This window comes from Phalacrocorax carbo, chromosome 19 (assembly GCF_963921805.1).
Source record: "Phalacrocorax carbo chromosome 19, bPhaCar2.1, whole genome shotgun sequence".
Lineage (NCBI taxonomy): Eukaryota > Metazoa > Chordata > Aves > Suliformes > Phalacrocoracidae > Phalacrocorax > Phalacrocorax carbo.
In genome coordinates this window covers 460,325-479,519 of record NC_087531.1, presented here as the reverse complement: position 1 = coordinate 479,519, position 19,195 = coordinate 460,325, and the positions used below count along the sequence as shown (strand labels likewise).

At 61.5% G+C, this 19,195-nt stretch overlaps 3 protein-coding genes across 3 annotated transcripts; all 3 read right to left on the bottom strand.

Annotated features, from left to right (window-relative positions):
* Nucleotides 1-284: 284 nt before the first annotated feature.
* CDC34 (cell division cycle 34, ubiqiutin conjugating enzyme) lies at nt 285-6,471 on the bottom strand. The gene is made up of 5 exons (XM_064469718.1): nt 6,147-6,471; nt 3,106-3,192; nt 2,341-2,438; nt 1,816-1,950; nt 285-1,253 (listed from the first exon to the last, which is right to left on the bottom strand). The coding sequence occupies exons 1-5, from the start codon at nt 6,321-6,323 to the stop codon at nt 1,043-1,045; spliced, it is 708 nt and encodes a 235-aa protein (XP_064325788.1). The 5' UTR covers nt 6,324-6,471; the 3' UTR covers nt 285-1,042.
* Nucleotides 6,472-7,908: 1,437 nt separating this feature from the next.
* On the bottom strand, nt 7,909-10,013 carry TPGS1 (tubulin polyglutamylase complex subunit 1). The gene is made up of 2 exons (XM_064469712.1): nt 9,629-10,013; nt 7,909-9,463 (listed from the first exon to the last, which is right to left on the bottom strand). Exons 1-2 carry the CDS (start codon nt 9,970-9,972, stop codon nt 8,932-8,934), a joined length of 876 nt encoding a protein of 291 aa, XP_064325782.1. The 5' UTR covers nt 9,973-10,013; the 3' UTR covers nt 7,909-8,931.
* A 1,718-nt stretch (nt 10,014-11,731) lies between these two features.
* On the bottom strand, nt 11,732-15,391 carry MADCAM1 (mucosal vascular addressin cell adhesion molecule 1). Its single transcript, XM_064469702.1, has 5 exons — nt 15,082-15,391; nt 14,139-14,405; nt 13,699-14,013; nt 12,699-13,373; nt 11,732-12,520 (listed from the first exon to the last, which is right to left on the bottom strand). The coding sequence occupies exons 1-5, from the start codon at nt 15,131-15,133 to the stop codon at nt 12,390-12,392; spliced, it is 1,440 nt and encodes a 479-aa protein (XP_064325772.1). The 5' UTR covers nt 15,134-15,391; the 3' UTR covers nt 11,732-12,389.
* Between the last annotated feature and the right edge of the window lie 3,804 nt (nt 15,392-19,195).

The window sequence follows — 19,195 nt, the reverse complement described above, 5'->3', positions numbered from 1 at the left end:
GCAGCAAATGCTGCACCCTCCCCTCCCCAGGAAGGGCAAAGGTGCTCTCCAGGCTAAAAGCAACCCTGCCCAGACACTCCTACCTGCTCTGTGAGGTTGAGGAGGGAGTAAGGACAGTTGCTGCAAGTCCTAACCAAAAGGCCACCCTGCATCCCCCATGTGCAGCCCTGGGAGAGCCACTAGCCCACCCACCCCTCCATGCCAGGGCTGCAGGGCAGGAGCCAGGTCATGGCTGACATGGAAATCCCCATAGCCTGGTTGCAGAGCCTAACCCACACACCACAGCCATTCCCTTGAAGTACTTTATTAAATAGTTTCCAAAAAAACAGAAGCAGAAAGACTCAGAACTACCCCATCCCTCCCAGCTAGTTAAAAACTACAAACAGCCCATCCCCACACCCTGCAGTGCCAGGCAGCTGCCAGGCACGTCCTGCCCGACCTCCCAGCCCTTCCCAACCCACTCGCTGTGAATGGGGCTCCAGCATCACGGGAAGGGGAGGCAGGAGGGTCCCACCAGGGACAGCCCCGCCAGGGGCAGTGGGTGGCAGCACTCACCCTGCAGCCCTTCCTGCTCAGACACCTCAGGCTGTAGAAAGCCATGCAACACTCGCACGCTTCCACCCAAAGTGACCACTCACCCGCTCCGCAGCTTCCCCAAACTGTTCCTCCCACACTGGGCTGAAGAGGAGCTGAACATGCCCAAACAACCAGCAGCCAACACCAGGTTTTGCTGTCACTCATCCAGCTAGAGCCACCAGCTCACGGGTTTCTGTAGATTCATGAATGTCCCAACACAACTTCCCCATCCCCACCCGTCCCCCACCCAGGAAGTTTATAAAATAGGGTTTGTTTTGGGGTTTGGTTTTTTTTTTTTGCTTTTTCTACAAAGAGCATGGTGGGATTTCCTTTGCAACAGCAGAACAGTCTCCCTGCGAGGTAGAGAGTTAATTTCAGGGCTGACAGATCCTAAATTCAAACCAGTTTGTCCTAGTTGAGGTAAAATTCAGTAGTTTATAGTAAGTTTTGCAATGCCGGAAGGCCATCAAGATTCCTCATTGCCAGAGTCATCCTCATCACCATAACAGCTGTCTGCTTCCTCCTCCATCTCATCATCCTCATAATAGTCATCATAGAAGAGGTCCGAGCCCTCATCTGGGGCTGGAGTCTTGGTCTTCACACAGTACTCTGCCAGTGTGGTGGGGACCTTCACGCCATCCCGCTCAGCGTCCACCTTTGTGCCCAGGACTTGCTTCCTGGAGGGTGAGAAGGGGGCCTGAGCACGGAGCTTTGCACAGCACACCCGTGTTGCCCCGTGCGGCTCACCCCGCAGGGATGCCTGGTGACACAGCCTTTCCCCCTCACAGGTTCCTCGCCCACACAAGAGCCGTGAAAGGGGAGGGAGAGCACCGCAAACGTGGCTGCACTGTGACGTGCCCCCTGCTCCAAAGGCACCCCTTGCCACACCAGGGCTGGCCAGGCTGCTGCTCAGGAGCTTCACGTGCCAGTCCCACGAGACAGCCTTGACAGCAAGGCCGTGCTGGCACCATGCCTCCCATGAACCCAGATCCTCCTCAGCTCTGGAGCCGAAAAGGGCCAGGATTGAGGCTGAGAGCAAAGCTGGGTATGTAACCCAGCTGAGCTTCTCCCAAAAGCCACACTCAGAGCCAGAATCCTTCCCTCCTACCACCCTGCAGATGGGACTCAACAAGGCAGGATATGCCCTCAAGATCCTCTGTGTCCTACAAGAGCACAGCGTAGCAAGTGTTCTCAACAGTGCCACGGTGCTGCTGGGCCTGGGCTCAGCTCGGCACGCACCTGATGATGTCCGTGTACTCCCGGTCCTTCCCTTTGCTCTCCTTCCACTTGCGGTACATCACAGAGGCATCCACGTTGGCTGGAGAAAATGTGTTGGGTTCATTCAGCAGCGAGATCACACTCAGGAGAATGGTCCTGACAATCAAAAAACACGAGTAGGTAAGAGCAGAGGCAGGTCAGCATCGGCCCGCGTCCCAGCAATGCCGGCAGCCTCAGCGTCACAGCGCCGCTGCATCCCGTGGGTCAGGAGGAGGGGCTGGTGCTGGCACACCAGTGCAGGTGTATCTCAGCAAAGCCGAGCAGGCCAGGCAGGAGACAGCAATGCACAGGCTGTCAGGCTCACGCACGTTCCCATGCAAGCTCTAGCTGTTTTTCAGCTAAGCACACAGCCCAAGTGCCTTTTGACAACCTCTAGGCACCTCCTGCAGGCTTTGGGAACAGAAGGCAGTCCGCATCTCCCCACTGTCCCGTGCCTGCCCTCGGACGAGCCTCCTGCCTGCCGCTCCCTCCCTGTGCAGGCCTTACCGCACGTTCTGGGTGGGGTTCCACCGCTCGGACGGCAGCTCCCCGCTCTGCGGGTCGTCCACCGGGGGATGGAGGATGGAGATGCAGACATCGCCGGTCTGAAAGCACAAGTGAAACGGGATCCTTTAGGAGCTGCTGCCCTGAGCACCCTCCAGCAGCAGCTCAGTCCTGTTCCAGTAGCCTGCTCGCTCTTCGCTTTGGCTTAACCCAGATAAGCAATCCCAGGCTGCTCTTTTGGTCCCTACGAAGGGACAGTAGAAGTGGTGGATGCTGCCCACAGCCTCAGGCCTTGAGTAAGCACCCCACGATTGCCCACAGTACAGACAAGGCTGCCTAACCATCAGCTGTCCGATGCCCGAATATGTCGTGTGACAGCACAGCCCTCATGGTGCCCACCCGACACAGCCCAGCCCCACATGCCCCAAGGCAGCAGTCTGCCACAAGCACGCAGCCCCGGGGCCATGCACATTGCTCACTCTCTGTCCACTCTTGGCATAAGCATGATGTCCCTGCTAGCCAAGCGTGGGAGCCTTCAAGCCTGGAAGGCCTGGCTGACCTGGAACCAGCTCCAGGACAGGAGACCGACTGTCATAAGCTCATTAGCTGCGTTTGCAGTGCCAGGCACCAAACGCCAAAGGCACTGAATTTCCAATATCGTGCTCCAGTGCCAGACAAGGGCTGGCATTTTCACCCAGTACTGTTGCAATAGATGACATGTGCCACCCCCGCCTGTCCAAGACTCCCCATGCTGTCCAGGCGACCTACCTCATAGATATTGGGGTGCCACATTTTGGTTAAGAACCTAAAGGCAGGAGGAGAATAGGGGTAGTCGATGGGAAACCGGAGACGAGCCTGCAAGGAAACAATAAGGAGAAGTGAGCATCAGGCTGTGACAAGGAAGGAAACGAAACCACAGATCTCCCAACACCACCAGGAAAAAGGAACCTCTGCCAAGCCCAGCTGTGCTCCTGCAGAGACAGCGCCTCTGCGCCTGCCAGCTCTGCAGGGAGGACACCAGCAGCGGGGCCGCCCTGCCACCACACAGATGAGGGCAACTGGATGGGTCTGCAAGGTGCAGCAGCTCCTTCACCACCATCCTGCCCTGTAACCTCTTCTCCAGCGGCGCCCACCCATGGTGACCCGGTGCTCTCCGACACAGAGGGAGGCAGCCGGCACCAGGCAAACCGAGTGGCACTTGGAGCCAGACTGTGAGGCTGGGGTCATCCCCAGTCCTGCCGTCAGGGACATGCGATGGCCGTGCCACCAGAGAAAAGGCTGTTTACCCTTCAGAACTCACAGGGGAGGAAGCATCAGGTGCTCAGTGCTCCGATTAACACACTGAATCTCTAAAAATATCCCGCCACCACTGAAAAAAGAGACCAAGTCAAAACTGGCTGCAGTGTGTAGCTCAGGTGCTAAAAATAAAAGCACATGAAGATCACACTGCAGTCCGTGACTCCACCACCAGCAGAGACAACCTGCCGGCCACTCGCTTCTCCTGCGAGCAATGGCCACAAAAAACAAGGTATTAAGGCAGGCCAAAAAGGCCCACTGCCGGCCTCCGAGTGAGAAGGCAAAGTCCGAGGTGTACAGCAACACCCCCATCCTCCCCAAAGAGCTGCTGTCCCAGCCCACGGGCGCCAAGCGTCCCACGAGGACGGGGCAGCTTCTCCCCATGTCGCTGCACAACCTGCGGTGACTGTTTCAACTTTCAGATGTTTCCAGCCTCTGGAAGCAAACTTCCAGATCGAGATTCAGCTGCTGCTCCCATAAAAGCCAATGGCCAGAAACAAACAAACAAAAAAAAAATGGTGAAGATTTAAGACACACAACTCCTCCCTGAACATTTCTCGCTCCCTCAGTTCATGTACAAAAGAATTTACATGTTGGATCCATGAAGCAACAGTGCAAATAAACCCGGCTCTGCCCAGTAGCAGGGGACAGTGACCTGGGATCACTCTTCACTCACGGAACAAGCCCCATTCAGGAGGGAAATTGCAAACAAGGCTTCAGATGCTTCTGGAATTACAGCCTTGACAATAGGCGATGCTGTCAAACCCAGTTGTCAGCTCACCGCCGTTAAAAGATTAGTGTAGAAGGAGACAGACATCTGTCCTCCTCCCTGCTGCCCTGACCAACTCCGACTCCATCCTGGGTTCCAACCCCTCTGCTCTCCGACCCCCTCCCAGGATCTGGCCCCAGCACAAGTTGATGTTATCACGAGCCCAAGGAGCCCCTGACCGCAGCAGGTCTGTCCCTATGCACGTTACCGCCTTGTTCCCAGGCTGGCCCTTTGTCTGACCGCTCCGTGCTCTGCAGCACAGGACAAGGGTGGAAAGAAGGAAAAGCGAGTCGGCAGCTGGGGCTGGACACATTTTGTGCGCGCGTGGAGCTTCAGGCATCCCAGGGAAGCACACATGCACACAGCAACGCGCAGCCCTGGGCTGGGCTCCGGCCAAACAGCTGAACTTCACAGAATAATCCCCTTTGTTGTGTCAGAGGGGATCAGAACAAAACCAGCCGCAGGCAAAGCAATCCCAAAGGGGGCTTGGAAAGCAACCCAGCTTTGCTGTACACAAACAGGCCAACGTTACCACAAGCTGGAAGAGGACTCATCCCCTTCACAGAATGTCTCATCTACTGCTGCCCAGCAGTGCTAGTCTGGAAGCTCTCGGGCACAAAACAGGAGCATGAGCTGCTGAAAGAGTGAGAGTTCAGAAGGCCTAGTGCCAAAAGAGGCTATGGAAAAATACTCCATTTCAGTGAAGACATAAAACCTGTCTCTGAAGCATCAGACTTCCCTGCCACCACTCCACAGGAAAAACAAACTACCAAGCTTCTTGGGCACAGCTGACCCTCAGGCTGACTCACCCCGGGTGCATCCCCACCCTGCCAACAACAGGATGAAGACAGAAGGGCTCGTAGTGGAGGAGGGAGGATGAGAAAGAGGAAGAAAACAGAGGTTGCACAACACCTGGGAAGAGACATCCTCCCGATAGGGACTGCGCAGTCAGGCCGCGCATGCCTTCTTCCCCGCTCAAACCCCAAACAAAACCACAACACCCATTCCCCACCCAGCTCGAGCTGCTGCTCACTTGGCCCGAGAAGTCTGTGCCTGCACAGGATAGTCCTTTGTCTCTTCCCTCTGGTTTGGTGGTGATGCCCTGGATCCCCTCCAGGAGAGTGAACACCAGCAACCCAGAGCTCGCTCTCGAGCGACCACGGACGAGGGGATGGAAGGGGCAGGAAGGAGGAAAAGCCCTCGCAGGCAGAGCCCCTGGGGGTGCCAAATCTTCCTTCCAACAAAAGGAATCCTTGCCTAGTTTGGCAGCAGCCACTTGCACACAGGCTCCATTCTTCACCCCAGCTCCAACTTGCAGGCACCCCAGAACACCCCCGTTCCTGAAGCCCCAGGGACCCCAAGGTGTCCAGCTACAGACACAGGTCTCCATGGCCTTCATCATCCCCTCAAGCCCAGGAGCACCCCTGTCAGCCCCCCCAGTACCCACCTCTACCTGAGCCTGAAGACCCCCTCCCTTTCACCCCACAGTCCCCTCCCAGGGCTCCCCCGCTCTCCTGCAATCTCTCCCCCTTCCGAAGTCCCTTCCCAAGGTATCCTCCCCCCAGTGCGTCCCCCAATACCACCTACTCCACCTTCGCACCTCTTGAGCTCTATCTCCCACCACGCACCTCCGGCCCCCAGGGCCCCCCACCCACATAACAAGCCCCCCCCCCCCCGCCACCAGAGCTTCACCTCCCCGAGACCTCGGTCCTCCCGATACCACGCGCTCCCCCCGGCCCCTCACCTTGAAGTACCCGCCCTCATAGTAGGTGTTGGGGGGGCCGAAGATAGCCACCTCCCAGTTGTAGAGATCCCCCTCGTCCACCAGGTTAACCCGGAACCCTTCCACGGGCTCCTCCTGCAGCCCTTTGAGCTCCAGCAGCAGCGCTTTCTGCGAGCTGGGCACGAGGGGCCGCGCCATGCCGAGGAGCAGGAGTAGGCCGCGAGTGAAGCCGGGGACTGCCGTAGGCGCAACGGCCGCGGCGGGGCGGAGGGCGGCGGGACCGGCTCCTGCTCCTCCGCGACGGCTCCGAGCGCAGCCGCGCGGGGCACGGCGGGAGCTGTAGTCCGCCCGCGCGGGGCGGGGCCGGCGCAGGCTCCTCCTACACGGGCGCTTCCCGCCTATCAGAGTGCTCTGTCGGTGCGGGGGGCGGGGAAGGGAGCAGGCTCCTCCCTCCGGGCGATGTCCGCCTATGACAGCGCGCCGCTGGCGCGGGGCTTTCCCGGCAGCCTCTGCGGCGCGGCCGGGGCCGCTTGAGGCGCCGCGTTCCGTAGGGTCGATAAGGGTGGGAAGGGCTCTGGGATCGTCGAGTCCAAGCGCCGACCCAACCCCCCCGGCCTCCTAAACCACGGCTGCACGGTGTTTGAGCCCCGTCCCAGGGACGGTGACTCCCCCGCCTCTCTGTGCCAACCCCTGACCGCTCTTGCACTAAAGACATTTTCCCTCATCTCCAACCTAACCCTCCCCTGACGCAGCCTGAGGCCGTTCCCTCTCGTCCCATCACTGGTGACTTGGGAGCAGAGACCGACCCCCCCCTCACTCCAGCCCCTCTCAGGCAGCTGCAGAGAGCGAGAAGGGCTCCCCTCAGCCCCCTCTTCTCCAGGCTAAACCCCCCCAGCCCCCTCAGCCGCCCCCCAGCACACTTGTGCTCCAGACCCTGCCCCAGCCCCGCTGCCCTTCTCTGGACACGCTCCAGCCCCTCAAGGCCCTTCTTGTCCTGAGGGGCCCAAAACTGAACCCAGGATTTGAGGTGCAGCCTTACTGGTGGTTTAACAGCCTCCAGCCTGCCACACCAGCACAGCAGCTTTCCTGCCTCGCACACCCAGCACACCTGCGACAGTCCCCTTGGAGGTGGGCCACTTCCCCCTCAGGCCTGAGCAGCCCCACGGGCCTCGCTGCCCCAGGCTCCCCAGCCCACCCTGGCACCCTCGGCATGCTGACTGATGCTAAATCGCACCCGGATGACGGCCCCGGTGCTCGCAACGCAGCCGTGCTGCTTCACACCAGCATTCAGCATGAGTAAAGTGGTTTATGGTTCACCAGGTGATTATACACCTCAGCCAGGAGGAAGCACTTAGCGCAATTACCACCCCTATGTAATACCTTACAAGGCAGCATCTGTTATTCCAGCAGAGGCTGCTCCTGGCACAGTCCCAGCAGAGATCTCTCCAGCGTCACTAGTTCCCACCTCCCCTTGTGTCACATCCCGTCACCTGCACCTCATTCAGGAGTCACCACCCACAGCCTCACCCAGACCAGGTCCAGGTAGTGCCCCTCCTGCCTGCAGGGACAAAACATCCGCTCAACAAAACAAAAATCCCAGAGCTTCTTCCACCCCCCCCTCCCAGTAATAACTACAGTGCACTCCTGTACCTTCAGCTGGGCAGGCTTCTACAGGCTGCCCACATCAACCCCTGAAGACAGAGACTGCCTCAAGAGGCTGAGCACTGCTGTGGTTCATCCTGGCACTAAGTGCCGGCAGGCAGTAAATAAATAAGCCACCAAAAAAATAATAAAAAGCTTTAATGTCTTACAGTTAACCAATAATTGCACAGTATAAATAATCAACACAAACAAGTTCAAATAAATAACACATGGTTCAACACGCATTTCTGCTCAAAAGCAAACTATGACCTCAGGGAATGGGGTTTGTCTTGTCTTGACCTGGTGCTCCACGTCCCAAATCATTATCAAATCCATAGCACTCTGCAGCTTCACTTGAGAAGTCATCACTCAGGTATGAGCTTTGATCCCCAGAGTCTGAGCCAGAGGTGGTTGGGTAAACACTGAGCGAGGAGGCAGCAGGGACAGCTCATCGCCTCACAGCTCGGCTGCCGGCAGAGACAGACCCCCGCTCTGGCTCGCAGCCCTTCCCAGTGATACTTGCTTCCCAGCCAGCTGTTTCTCATCTGCTGTGCGTTTAAAACATTTTGTTTAATAAAATAATGCTTTATCACACTCCAGATCAGCCCCATATTTCCTTGTGAATCCTCACAGCAGTTAGATAAGCATCGCCCCCCCACTTCACAGGTAGGTGTGAAACAAATTCAAAAGCAGAAACAAAGTTCCCTGCTGAAGCTGCATGACACAACATGGCCAGGGCTAGGATGAAACTGCAGGATATCTCGTAGTCCAGCCCCACATTTCCTTCATTCTGGCTCATTTTTAATGACTAACACTGCCCTACTGTTTACAGGCCTCCTTGTAAGTCTTCAGTTAACACCTAAAAAAAATATTTGCTAATGCCAGCTGGGTTGGAGGAGCCACAGCTGGGAGAGGCACAGCCAATAGGGACACGTCCAGCACTCAAGGTGGCTGGGCACCTGTCGCACCAAACACAGAAGGGAGTGTGGAAATCGGGAATCTCTCATCGGGCAGACCCGGGCTCTCCAGACAGCGCCTGACCAGCCCCTGGTGCTCGCCGTCCAGCTCAGCGCCGGGGTCTGGAGCCTCCTTTGCGTATACGGCTCTGCGCAGAGCGCTCGCGGAGGTCGAAGTAGACGCAGTCAGTATTGCTCCCACCCAAGTGTTATTCAACAGGCTTCACTTTTGCAACGAACAAGGCAGTGGCTTTCTTCAGGAACTCCTCCCGGCTCATGGAGGTGCTGAGCTTCCTCTCCTGCAGCGCCCGGTCCATGGCCAGGGCTAGGCCATCCGGCCCCAGCTTGGAGCCTGCCTCCAGGTAGTGGCTGGGCAGAGAGAAGTGGCCGGTGCCCAGCGCCTCCTCCAGCGCCCGCAGGACGGCCTGGCAGACCCTGCCGTCGGCGGCACCGGAGCCGCCGTCCAGGACGCCGAAGAGCGCGTCTGCCTTGGCCGCGAACTCCAGCAGCACGAAGCAGGTGAGGACGCCGTAGCGGAAGATGTCGAAAGGCACGGCCTCGTGGTCGCGACATCGCACCCGCCCCAGCAACGCTGACGCCGCCTCCGCCGGTGCTCCCCCGTGAAGGCAGATGCGCCGCAGCAGCTCGCTGTACAGCCGCCCGTCTACTCCCGCCTTCCGCCGCCGACCGCCGGCGCCCAGCACCTCGTAAGCCGCGCCGGCGTTGCTGTCGAAGGCCGTCCTGTCGCGACACGGCACAGGCACAGACATGCAGCCTCACCCCCGCCCGCCCCGAACTACAGCTCCCAGCGTGCCCCGGGCGCCCGGGCGCCGGCGGTAAAAGCGGCCGCGGGTCATGCCGGGAGCTGTAGTCCGCCGCCCGCCCCCCGCCGCCGCCCGCCCGCACCTGTGGGAGTGGTGAGCCAGGCGCACGTACCACAGCGCCCGGGCCAGGCGCTGCGGAGCCCCCGGGAGCTCCGCAGCGGCCTCGCCCGCCGCCCCGGGGCTGCCCAGCACCAGCCGCTCGAAGTAGTCAGCCAGGAAGGAGACGGGCTCCTCGGGCCGCGCCTCCAGCACCTTCAGCAGCGCCTCCCGCACCATGGCGGTGACGCCAGCCTGCAGCAGGAACTCCGCCTCGCTCCCCAGCCCGTCGGCCGCAGCGCGAGCCGGCTCCGCCAGCCCGCTGCCAGTCCCCGGAGCCGGGGCTGGGGCCGGGGCGGCGGCCGCCCGCCGCTTCTCGTACGCCGCCATCTTGGCTGCGGGCGGTGAAGGCCTGTTCCGGCCATTTTGGACCGGCGTTCCGCCGTGGCGGGAAGTTCCCGCGCCGCCATCTTGCACACTGGCAGCCAATCGGTGGGCGGGAAGGCAGACGAGCTCGCCGCCATTGGGCGAGACGGCGGGCCGCCATCGTGAGTGTGGGCAAGGGAGCCGCCCTGTCAGCTGTGATGTGGGCTGGGCGCCCCGGCCGCCATGGCTACCCCGGGCAGTTGCCCCGCCCTTAGCAACCGGGCGCGCGGCTGTCGCTGCGGACGCTGCCCGGTGACGCGCCGGGGCCGGTACCAGTGAGGGGCCGCAGGGCCCGGTGTCAGTGAGGGGCCGCAGGGCCCGGTACCAGTGAGGGGCTGCAGGGCCCGGTACCAGTGAGGGGCCGCAGGGCCCGGTGTCAGTGAGGGGCCGCAGGGCCCGGTGTCAGTGAGGGGCCGCAGGGCCCGGTACCAGTGAGGGGCTGCAGGGCCCGGTGTCAGTGAGGGGCCGCAGGGCCCGGTACCAGTGAGGGGCTGCAGGGCCAGGTGTCAGTGAGGGGCCGCAGGGCCCGGTGTCAGTGAGGGGCCGCAGGGCCCGGTGTCAGTGAGGGGCTGCAGGGCCAGGTGTCAGTGAGGGGCCGCAGGGCCCGGTGTCAGTGAGGGGCCGCAGGGCCAGGTGTCAGTGAGGGGCCGCAGGGCCAGGTGTCAGTGAGGGGCCGCAGGGCCCGGTACCAGTGAGGGGCCGCAGGGCCCGGTACCAGTGAGGGGCCGCAGGGCCCGGTACCAGTGAGGGGCCGCAGGGCCCGGTGTCAGTGAGGGGCCGCAGGGCCCGGTGTCAGTGAGGGGCTGCAGGGCCCGGTGTCAGTGAGGGGCTGCAGGGCCCGGTACCAGTGAGGGGCCGCAGGGCCCGGTACCAGTGAGGGGCTGCAGGGCCCGGTACCAGTGAGGGGCCGCAGGGCCCGGTGTCAGTGAGGGGCCGCAGGGCCCGGTGTCAGTGAGGGGCCGCAGGGCCAGGTGTCAGTGAGGGGCCGCAGGGCCCGGTGTCAGTGAGGGGCTGCAGGGCCCGGTACCAGTGAGGGGCCGCAGGGCCCGGTACCAGTGAGGGGCCGCAGGGCCCAGTGTCAGTGAGGGGCCGCAGGGCCCGGTACCAGTGAGGGGCTGCAGGGCCCGGTACCAGTGAGGGGCCGCAGGGCCCGGTACCAGTGAGGGGCTGCAGGGCCCGGTACCAGTGAGGGGCCGCAGGGCCCGGTGTCAGTGAGGGGCTGCAGGGCCCGGTGTCAGTGAGGGGCCGCAGGGCCCAGTACCAGTGAGGGGCTGCAGGGCCCGGTACCAGTGAGGGGCCGCAGGGCCCGGTGTCAGTGAGGGGCTGCAGGGCCAGGTGTCAGTGAGGGGCTGCAGGGCCCGGTGTCAGTGAGGGGCCGCAGGGCCCGGTACCAGTGAGGGGCCGCAGGGCCCGGTACCAGTGAGGGGCTGCAGGGCCCGGTACCAGTGAGGGGCCGCAGGGCCCGGTGTCAGTGAGGGGCTGCAGGGCCCGGTGTCAGTGAGGGGCCGCAGGGCCCGGTACCAGTGAGGGGCCGCAGGGCCAGGTGTCAGTGAGGGGCCGCAGGGCCCGGTACCAGTGAGGGGCCGCAGGGCCAGGTGTCAGTGAGGGGCTGCAGGGCCAGGTGTCAGTGAGGGGCCGCAGGGCCAGGTGTCAGTGAGGGGCTGCAGGGCTGCCCCAGCCAAAACAACACTTGCTCATGGTTCAACCAGAAACAACCCTTTATTGGAGCACCCCGCGGCACGAGGCACTGCGCCCCTCTACCTGCACCCAGGGGATGTACCCCCCCCGCCCACGGCTGCTTCTGACCCCTCCATCATGACAGACGCTCGGCCATCGCCCTCCCGCCCATCCGCACGGGTACCGGGAGCCTCTGAGGACCAGACCCAGCCCGGCGCTCGGCAGCACCGGCCCAACACGATCAGCCCCAGGGAGCATCCTGATCTTCCTGTCACTGCGACGTCGCTGCTCATCCTCCTTCCAACCTTGCCCTCTCGTGGTGTCCCGCAGGCAGCCCCGAGGCTCTTCTGTCCCACAGGACTCACACACGAGCTCCCCTGAGCAGCAGGCTACGTGCTCAGGAGCCCAGTGCCTGGAGGCCCCCAGGGCAGCGCAGCCTTTTCCCTCACAAGCCCCTCGGCTCCTGGGCAGCAGCAGCCTCAGGCCCAGGTGAAGGTTTCAAAGACAGCAGCAGCTCGGAGGTCTCTGGGTCCCAGAGTGCTTGTCCTGGGGTGGGGGCTGCTATTCTCTTGGGTCTCACAGCAGCGTCCCATACCCCACCAGCTCCGCTGGGCTCCATCAGCTGCTTGTTGTCCCAGGGGCAGAAAGGGTGACAGCAGGGACTGGTTCAGAGGGCTGTGGGCATCTGTAGGCAGCTCCCACTCCTAGGGCAGCTTGTACAGGTCCTGAGATCTGAATCGTTTCCACAGGCAACGAGAGATGATGCCAGTCATGATGAGTCCTAACAGCGAGACCGTTGTCCCCATGGCAATGGCAGGGCCCAAGCTGAAGGAATCTGGAAAGACACGAGAAGGATATCTAATTGCAGGCAGACTCTGCCCACGCCAGCAAATACCCCGAGGTGAGCATAACACACACCCCCCAGCACCAAACATGGCACTAACACAACTCGCTGCAGCCCAAGCCCAAGGAGTCAGGGGGTACAGGAGAGGGGGATGCAGACCAGCACTCACCGTCCAAGACTGTCAGCTGCAGACTGACCGCCTGGGAGTGGTGGCCGAGCAGGGTGCACTGGTAGTGGCCCTGGTGCTGGGGCCCGGCATGGTCCAGCCACAGCGTGGAGCTGCTGCCCACCACCTCCTCCCGGTACTGTGAGAGGGCCACAGGGGTGTGCAGCCAGTGGATGGTGGCATTCCCGGCGCACCACGCGCGGCACTTGATGTGCAGGGCCCTGCCCCGTGTCCCGTTGGGAGGCAGTGACCAGATCCGCAGGCTGCAGGCAGGCACTGTCCCCACGGATGGCCCTGTCGCCTTCTCGCTGGGAGACCCCCAGCTGGTGCTGTCCGCAGCTGTCCCCTGCACCTCAGCAAGGGGGCTCGTGGTGCCGGAGCCAGGGAGCGTGGTGGTGGCCAGGCGTGCCGTGGGACTGCCTGTGACGAGGTCGTGGGTGACAGGGTGCTCTGTGGAGGGGGAGTCGGTGGCAGCAGCCAGCTCCAGGATGGTCTTGGCGTTGGGCTCCCATGGTGTGGTGGTCTGGGCTGTGGTGGGGTCATGTGTGGAGACACTCAGCTCTGGGGGCAACACCGTGGTGGTCGTGGGCCCGGCTGTGCTGGGGCTCCCTGTTGTAGCTGCCGCTGTCTGGGGGCTCCCCGTGGAGGTGGCCGTGGCCACTGGCTGCTCTGTCACAGCTGTGAACACAGCAAGTCATGGATGGCCTCGCCATGGCTCGGAGCCGGGATGGGGCCCTTCTGGCACACGTTATCCCCGTGGGGTCATGACCCCTCCACCCGCGCCGCCCGACAGCCCCATCCTCCTCCATCCCACAGATGCAGCCAACCCTGGGCAGGGAGAGGGAGCAAACAGGCACCACCAGCACGGCGGCAGGGACGGGGATGGGGACAGCAGATTTGCATAGCGGTGCAGAAATGGGGGTGGGTCCTGTTCCAGCAAAGCTATTTCATGCAGCGCAGGGCAACGGGGGTCAGAACGTGAACCTGGGTCTCCAGCACTCACCTCCAGCACTCACGGTCACAGATGCCACCCGGGTGAAGGTCTCCTGCCCGATGCTCAGCATCACCTTGCACCTGAACTCCACCCCCTCTTCCACCTCCTTCCCAGCCACCAGCAGAGTGGACACGATGTCAAACAGCTGTTCATCAGTCTCCGTGTCATCGAAGCCTGTCTCCTCCAGCTCTTGGTCCCCCCGGTACCAGGTGAGCGCCAGCTTCTCGAGCGGGTACACCCTCTGGGCTGAGCAGCGCAGTCTGGCGGGCTGCCCTGGCTTCAGGGCGCGGGGGCCCACCTCCAGCTGCAGCGTGTCTGGGAGGGCTGGGAGAGGAATTGCAGCGTCAAGTGGTGGGTTTTGGCACCGCTGCCCAGGAGGGAGCGGGCTGCCTCAGGGGATGCAGGACTTTGCCAGGGAGGTGGTGAGGGACCAGCTGCAGGACGCTTACCATAGACCTTCAGGTTGACAGTGCGCTGGTAGTGCTGCCCTTGGCATGTCCCCTGGCAGATCTTGGTGCCCTCCATGGCGACCACAGCACTGCTGATGTTCAGGACGCTGTGGGTGGGGAAGGAGGTGATGGTCCCCAGGTTGGTGTCCAGCCCCTTCCACTGCACTGTGCCCCCCATGCAGGCCAGGGAGCAGTTCAGCTGTGCCGAGCCCCCGTACCGCACCACCAGCTCCTGTGGCACCACCACCAGCTTGTCTGCAGGTTGCCCTGGGCGGAGGAAGGAGGAAACCGTGGGGTTTAGGGAAGGGGACGGTCACCAGGACTCAGTTGTTTACATGGGGAATGGGGCGCTGGTCCCACGGACGGTCATGCTCAGGCACTGCGTAAGCTCCTTCCCCATCACCGTGCAGGGGCCACTGCTCGTTAGCGACAGCTCGTTAGGTGCAGCCGAGGCTTCCCTTGCAGTGCTGTTCTGGGGCAGCCGCTCGCTGCCACCAGGCACCAGGAGAGCCGCGGAGCTGGTGCGCCCGTGGTGATTGCCAGCCCAGGTCTGCCCCATTGCAGGCGCTGCCGCTTGACCCGTCTCTGTTTACCAATTAGATTTTCCAGCCATTTCTTGGGGAAATAAGCCCAAACACCCCTTCCCCCCCAGTTCTCATTCTTCACCAGCATTGCCACTCTTCTGGCAGCGGGACAGCAAACCCAGGCCGGGCGCGCGCTGCCGCTCGCACGGCGGCACGCTCCGTGGCTCTGAGCACCGGGCTGCAGCGCCGTAGCAGCCACACACATGGGACACGGCGGCCGTCAGGGCTCAGTAGTGGGGAGACCCTGGGGCTGCGTTCGCCTGCGGTGCCATGTGGCAAAGCGAGGAGAGCGGCGGGCAAGGCCAGGCAGCACGGCGGGTTAAGGGATCGGAATGGCTCTTGGCCCCCGCGGCACTCACCACTGCAGCCCCACAGCAAGCCGAGGAGGAGGAGGAGAGGAGCCGGTTCCATCGCCTGCACAGCCAGCAGCGGGACAGGACAGCAGCAAGGACTGGTTTTCCTTCCTTCCCTCCTTCCAGAGAGCGAACGCCGCCGGCTGGGGCTGTTTCCTTCTGCCCGCCAGCCCCGTCCTCAGCTCTTCTTAAGCTCTGCAGGAACCGCCCCCACAAGCACTGGCCCCAGGACCTCTGAGACTTTCCAGTCCGAGGGGTATTTCCAGAGGGAGGTTTCTGATTTTCTTCCAAATTCAGCTCTTGCGCAACATCCAGCTCGGCAGCCGAGGGCCATGGCGACAGCCCCAAATCTGGGAAAGCCCTTGGCTCAAAGGGTCCCTGCGTGGCTGCGGGGCCCCCCATCACCCCCACCAGGCAGCCCTGTGCAGGCACCTACACCCCAAGATGCGGCCGAGATCTCATCCCTTCCCCAGCTCTCACCTGGCTCCACTGTCCTCGCCCAGAGCCCTTGGCAAACCAGCCATTTTCATGCCCCAAGCACCAGCAGCTGAAATGAACCATCATGGGGCTGGCTGGGGATGTCTGTCTGTTGGGGGGGGGCTGTCTCAGACCCCCTGCCACAAAAGCAAGTCCAGAGCCCACGTTTAACGTGGCTGGTGAGCACGGCTGCCTGCGGCCAGCGCGTGGGGCGGAGGGAGGGTAGCCTGGGGCTGCAGTGCCTGCCCAGGGCAGGTCTCACCAGGACCCCTGTGGGAATGTGGCCTTGGGAGCAGGCAGCCCCCATTGCAGCCCGGGCAGCGGCACGAGGGCACACGGGAGGAACCCAGCCCCGAGCCCTGAGCGCCCTGAAACATGGGAAACTTTTCCATTTGGAAAGGTGCATCCCCAGAACAGAAGGGATTTATTCCCAGAACAGGGTGTTTTCAAGGATGAAAGTTAGTGTTCCTGGGAGCACTGGTTTTATGGTGTAGAAGGAGAAAGCGCTGCCACGTGGAAGGTGTTGATTACCCTGCATTATCTAGCGCCGAGGCCCTGGGACAGCCTCAGCGCCTGTCCTCTGTCTCATGGCAGGTCTGGCATCGTTTCCTCACTCCTACCCACCTCGCTGGGAAGAGATGGGCCCGGTTCTGCCCCATCCCGTCCCACCGGCCTGTGGCCAGAGCCAGGAAAGGTGCCAAAGGGCCGAGGGAGGTGACGTGCCCAGCCCTGCGCCTCCTGTCGCAGAAGGTGGAAAGTTCTCGCAGGACCTGGCCATTTCCCACCAAGGGAACACTATGGAGAGGCAGCTCCGGGCACTGGGCGCGTCGCGCATCCTTTCGGGAGGTCGGGCAATTAATCCTTTGACAGCCCATGAGACCTCTGAGCAAGGGAAGTGCTCCGTAAACAGCCGCCATCAAATATGCACATTCAGCCAAAGCCAGTTGATTAATGGCTCTGGGGTTTTTGTTCCTTCCATCCTGTGTTAACAGAACCACTTCCCGGAGTTTCCAGCAGCCACCGGAGCCCCCAGCCCAGCCCTGGCATGGCACAAGCCGTGGCCAGGGCTGGTCCCCGCGCCTACCAGGCTCTTCCCAGCAGCGAGCCCGGGACACCCGCGTGATGCCAGGGTTTTGCCTCCCGCTCCCGCAGCCCAGATCCGCGGCACCTGCTCGGATGCACGAGGCTGCCCCGCTCGTCCCCCCACGGTGATGGGCGAGCGAAGGCACCGGGTGAGCCCCGGGGGGAACTGCCAGGGCTGCACAGGCTGCGCACGCACAGTGGTTTGCAGAGAGGGTAAGCACCAAGCTATGAGTTACTTCATTAGGGGAAGGATTGCTTCGTAATGTCACCAAGAAAGAGTTTAAAGAGGGAAATACTGTTCTCACAGACCACACTCGCTGCTGCTGGATTTTGGAGCAGGAGGGGCAAAACACAGTTAAAAAAATTAATTATCCAAGCCCTAGAGGCTGCTCTTGGCTGGGGTCTGGTGCAGCTTTCAGCCAGGGCTCCTGCAATGACAGACCAACACCGAGGGCTCCTGGCAGGATCAGTCCTGGTCTTTTGGCACCCACCGGCTGTACCAACTGCCAGGTCCATGCCTGGTGTTGGGGGCTGTGGAGCTGCTCAGCCTCTGGCTGCGAGTCGGTGGTGAAGCAGCCGCTGTGTTGGGGACCGGATTGACGTTCCTCTGAGAGAGGCAGCTCTCCACGAGCCCTTGGCATGGCACCCCAAGCCCTCAGGTGCCCCTCAAAGTGATGCTTCAGGTGAGAAAAGAAAAACCCCATAAATGAGCATCTGAACAAGACCTGAGGACTTACGGAGCAGGCCTTTCTTTTAAACAGAAGCTTTCCCGGAGCAGTCATCAGGAAATTAATAGCTACCAGAAAGTCCAGCGCCTCATGATGCACTTCCTCTGGTTCGGGGTTGGCAGAGCGCTTGGCGCCACGAGCATGTGGGAGCTGCCCTGGCCTCTGCCACACGGGCAGATGGGCAACACAGATCAGGGCGAAATCAGAGTTACGGAAACCTGATAAACCTCCAACTCCACGAGGGCCAGCTCTAACGGCAGGGTTACCGAGCCAGGGGGAGGTCAGGGGACTCGTCCAAGCTCAGAGTAACGTGGCAGCGGGTCCCCAAGGCAGCTCTCGCAGGTTTGGCCCTGAGCCCCCCCGAGCCCCCCGTGCGCCGACCCACCACAGTCCCCGCTCCTCAACCTGCTCAGGGTCTTTCCTTTAACAGACTTGGAGGGTCTTCCTTCGACCCCAGAGGCGTGCACAGGCAGCTGCCCCTGCCCTGAACATGGCAAAGAGAGATCAAAAGGTTGCAACACAGGGCGGAAAGAGCAAGCTTAGGCGCCGGGACAGTTTTCCACCCAACAGGAAACCTTTTGGATCAGAGTGAAGGGAATGATGGTTTTGAAGAAACAAAAGCCTGAACATTTTTCCTGGAAGCCACTTGTGCTTCCTCCTGAGGGGCTGGAGCAGGGGGCTCTCGCTGGGCAATGCTCGGTCCAGAGCCGCTTCTCAGGAAACAGAACACTTCAGCAGGTAGAGACAAACCGCAGAGGGACGAGCGCTGGCCCCCGGCACAGGATACCCCCGCGCTGCCGCCAGCAGCGCTGGAGCCCCTCGGGCTGGGGTGTAACCCCGGGCTGTCAGCACCGGCACTCACTAACGCCCAACACCAGAAACGACAGCGCTGGAGTAGATGTTACTGAGGACGACTGGAACAAGATTAAGCTTTTCTGCATGGTGCAAAACATGGGAATCCCACCGTGGGGAAGCTCATCCTGCAGACCGGCCCTGCCCCTTGCCAGGCAGCTCGGCCATGGCGCCCGCTGTGCAGCCCGATGACCACCGCATCGAGAAGAGGACTTTTTTTCTCCAGTGATGCAAAGTGAGACAAGCTGAGGGTTCTTTCTCAAATACAAATGAAAAAAAACTAAGCTCAAGTCCAGAGGAAATAAATACAAAAGGCAACACATTGTATAATAGATGGCTTGTGTTTCCAGTTCATTACAGGATATCGGCCATCAACCACCAGATCCCATCCAAGAGCTGACCTGGAGGTGTTTATACTTTTTGTGATTATATTGTTCACTTCCTACCATCCTCAAACACCAAAAGTGTTTAAGTGAGTAAGATCTAAATTAAGTCTGTCTGGAAATGAAAACAGCAGTGTCTGGGATGCTAAAACCAGCCCTGGGAGGAGACTCCAGGGGGGCTGGCGTGAGGAGGCAGGAGCCAGGGAGCCGGTGCCGGGACCCGCTCCGCCGTCTCAGGCTGGGGCTGGGGACGGGCAGCCCTGGCCCAGCTCACGCAAACCTGCCGGCGAGTTGTCACCTGCTGAAGGCGACAGCTACGGCACCGGCCCCCTACGCGCAGCAGGCCGCCCGCTCCTCCAGAGCGTTTTGCCGCTCCCTCCTTGGCCCGATATTGTAAATATTGCCCTGCCCAAACTGCCCCAAAACCGCTTCCTCCTGCGCAAGCTCTCGGCCCCCGTCGGCGCGAGGAGCAGCGGGGCCAGGGGGTCAGATCGTGTTATGCCTAAGCACCGGAGAAGGTCGGGCTGTTGAGGTACTGCTATTTTAATACTCCGGTGGAAACCTGGACAGCTATTTTAGGATCAAGGGTGAATGTGA

What these genes read in the sequence shown, in the direction of transcription:
- CDC34 (XM_064469718.1), bottom strand. Translation starts at nt 6,323, where the DNA reads ATGGCGCGGCCCCTCGTGCCCAGCTCGCAGAAAGCGCTGCTGCTGGAG. An exon ending in ATGAGGGCGGGTACTTCAAG is followed by an intron (nt 3,193 to 6,146) that starts GTGAGGGGCCGG and finishes GTTTCCTTGCAG; the next exon opens with GCTCGTCTCCGGTTTCCCAT. An exon ending in GAGTACACGGACATCATCAG is followed by an intron (nt 1,254 to 1,815) that starts GTGCGTGCCGAG and finishes CTCACCCTCCAG; the next exon opens with GAAGCAAGTCCTGGGCACAA.
- TPGS1 (XM_064469712.1), bottom strand. Translation starts at nt 9,972, where the DNA reads ATGGCGGCGTACGAGAAGCGGCGGGCGGCCGCCGCCCCGGCCCCAGCC. An exon ending in CTGGCTCACCACTCCCACAG is followed by an intron (nt 9,464 to 9,628) that starts GTGCGGGCGGGC and finishes GTGTCGCGACAG; the next exon opens with GACGGCCTTCGACAGCAACG.
- MADCAM1 (XM_064469702.1), bottom strand. Translation starts at nt 15,133, where the DNA reads ATGGAACCGGCTCCTCTCCTCCTCCTCCTCGGCTTGCTGTGGGGCTGC. An exon ending in CTTGCTGTGGGGCTGCAGTG is followed by an intron (nt 14,406 to 15,081) that starts GTGAGTGCCGCG and finishes TCCTCCGCCCAG; the next exon opens with GGCAACCTGCAGACAAGCTG. An exon ending in TGTCAACCTGAAGGTCTATG is followed by an intron (nt 14,014 to 14,138) that starts GTAAGCGTCCTG and finishes TTCCTCTCCCAG; the next exon opens with CCCTCCCAGACACGCTGCAG.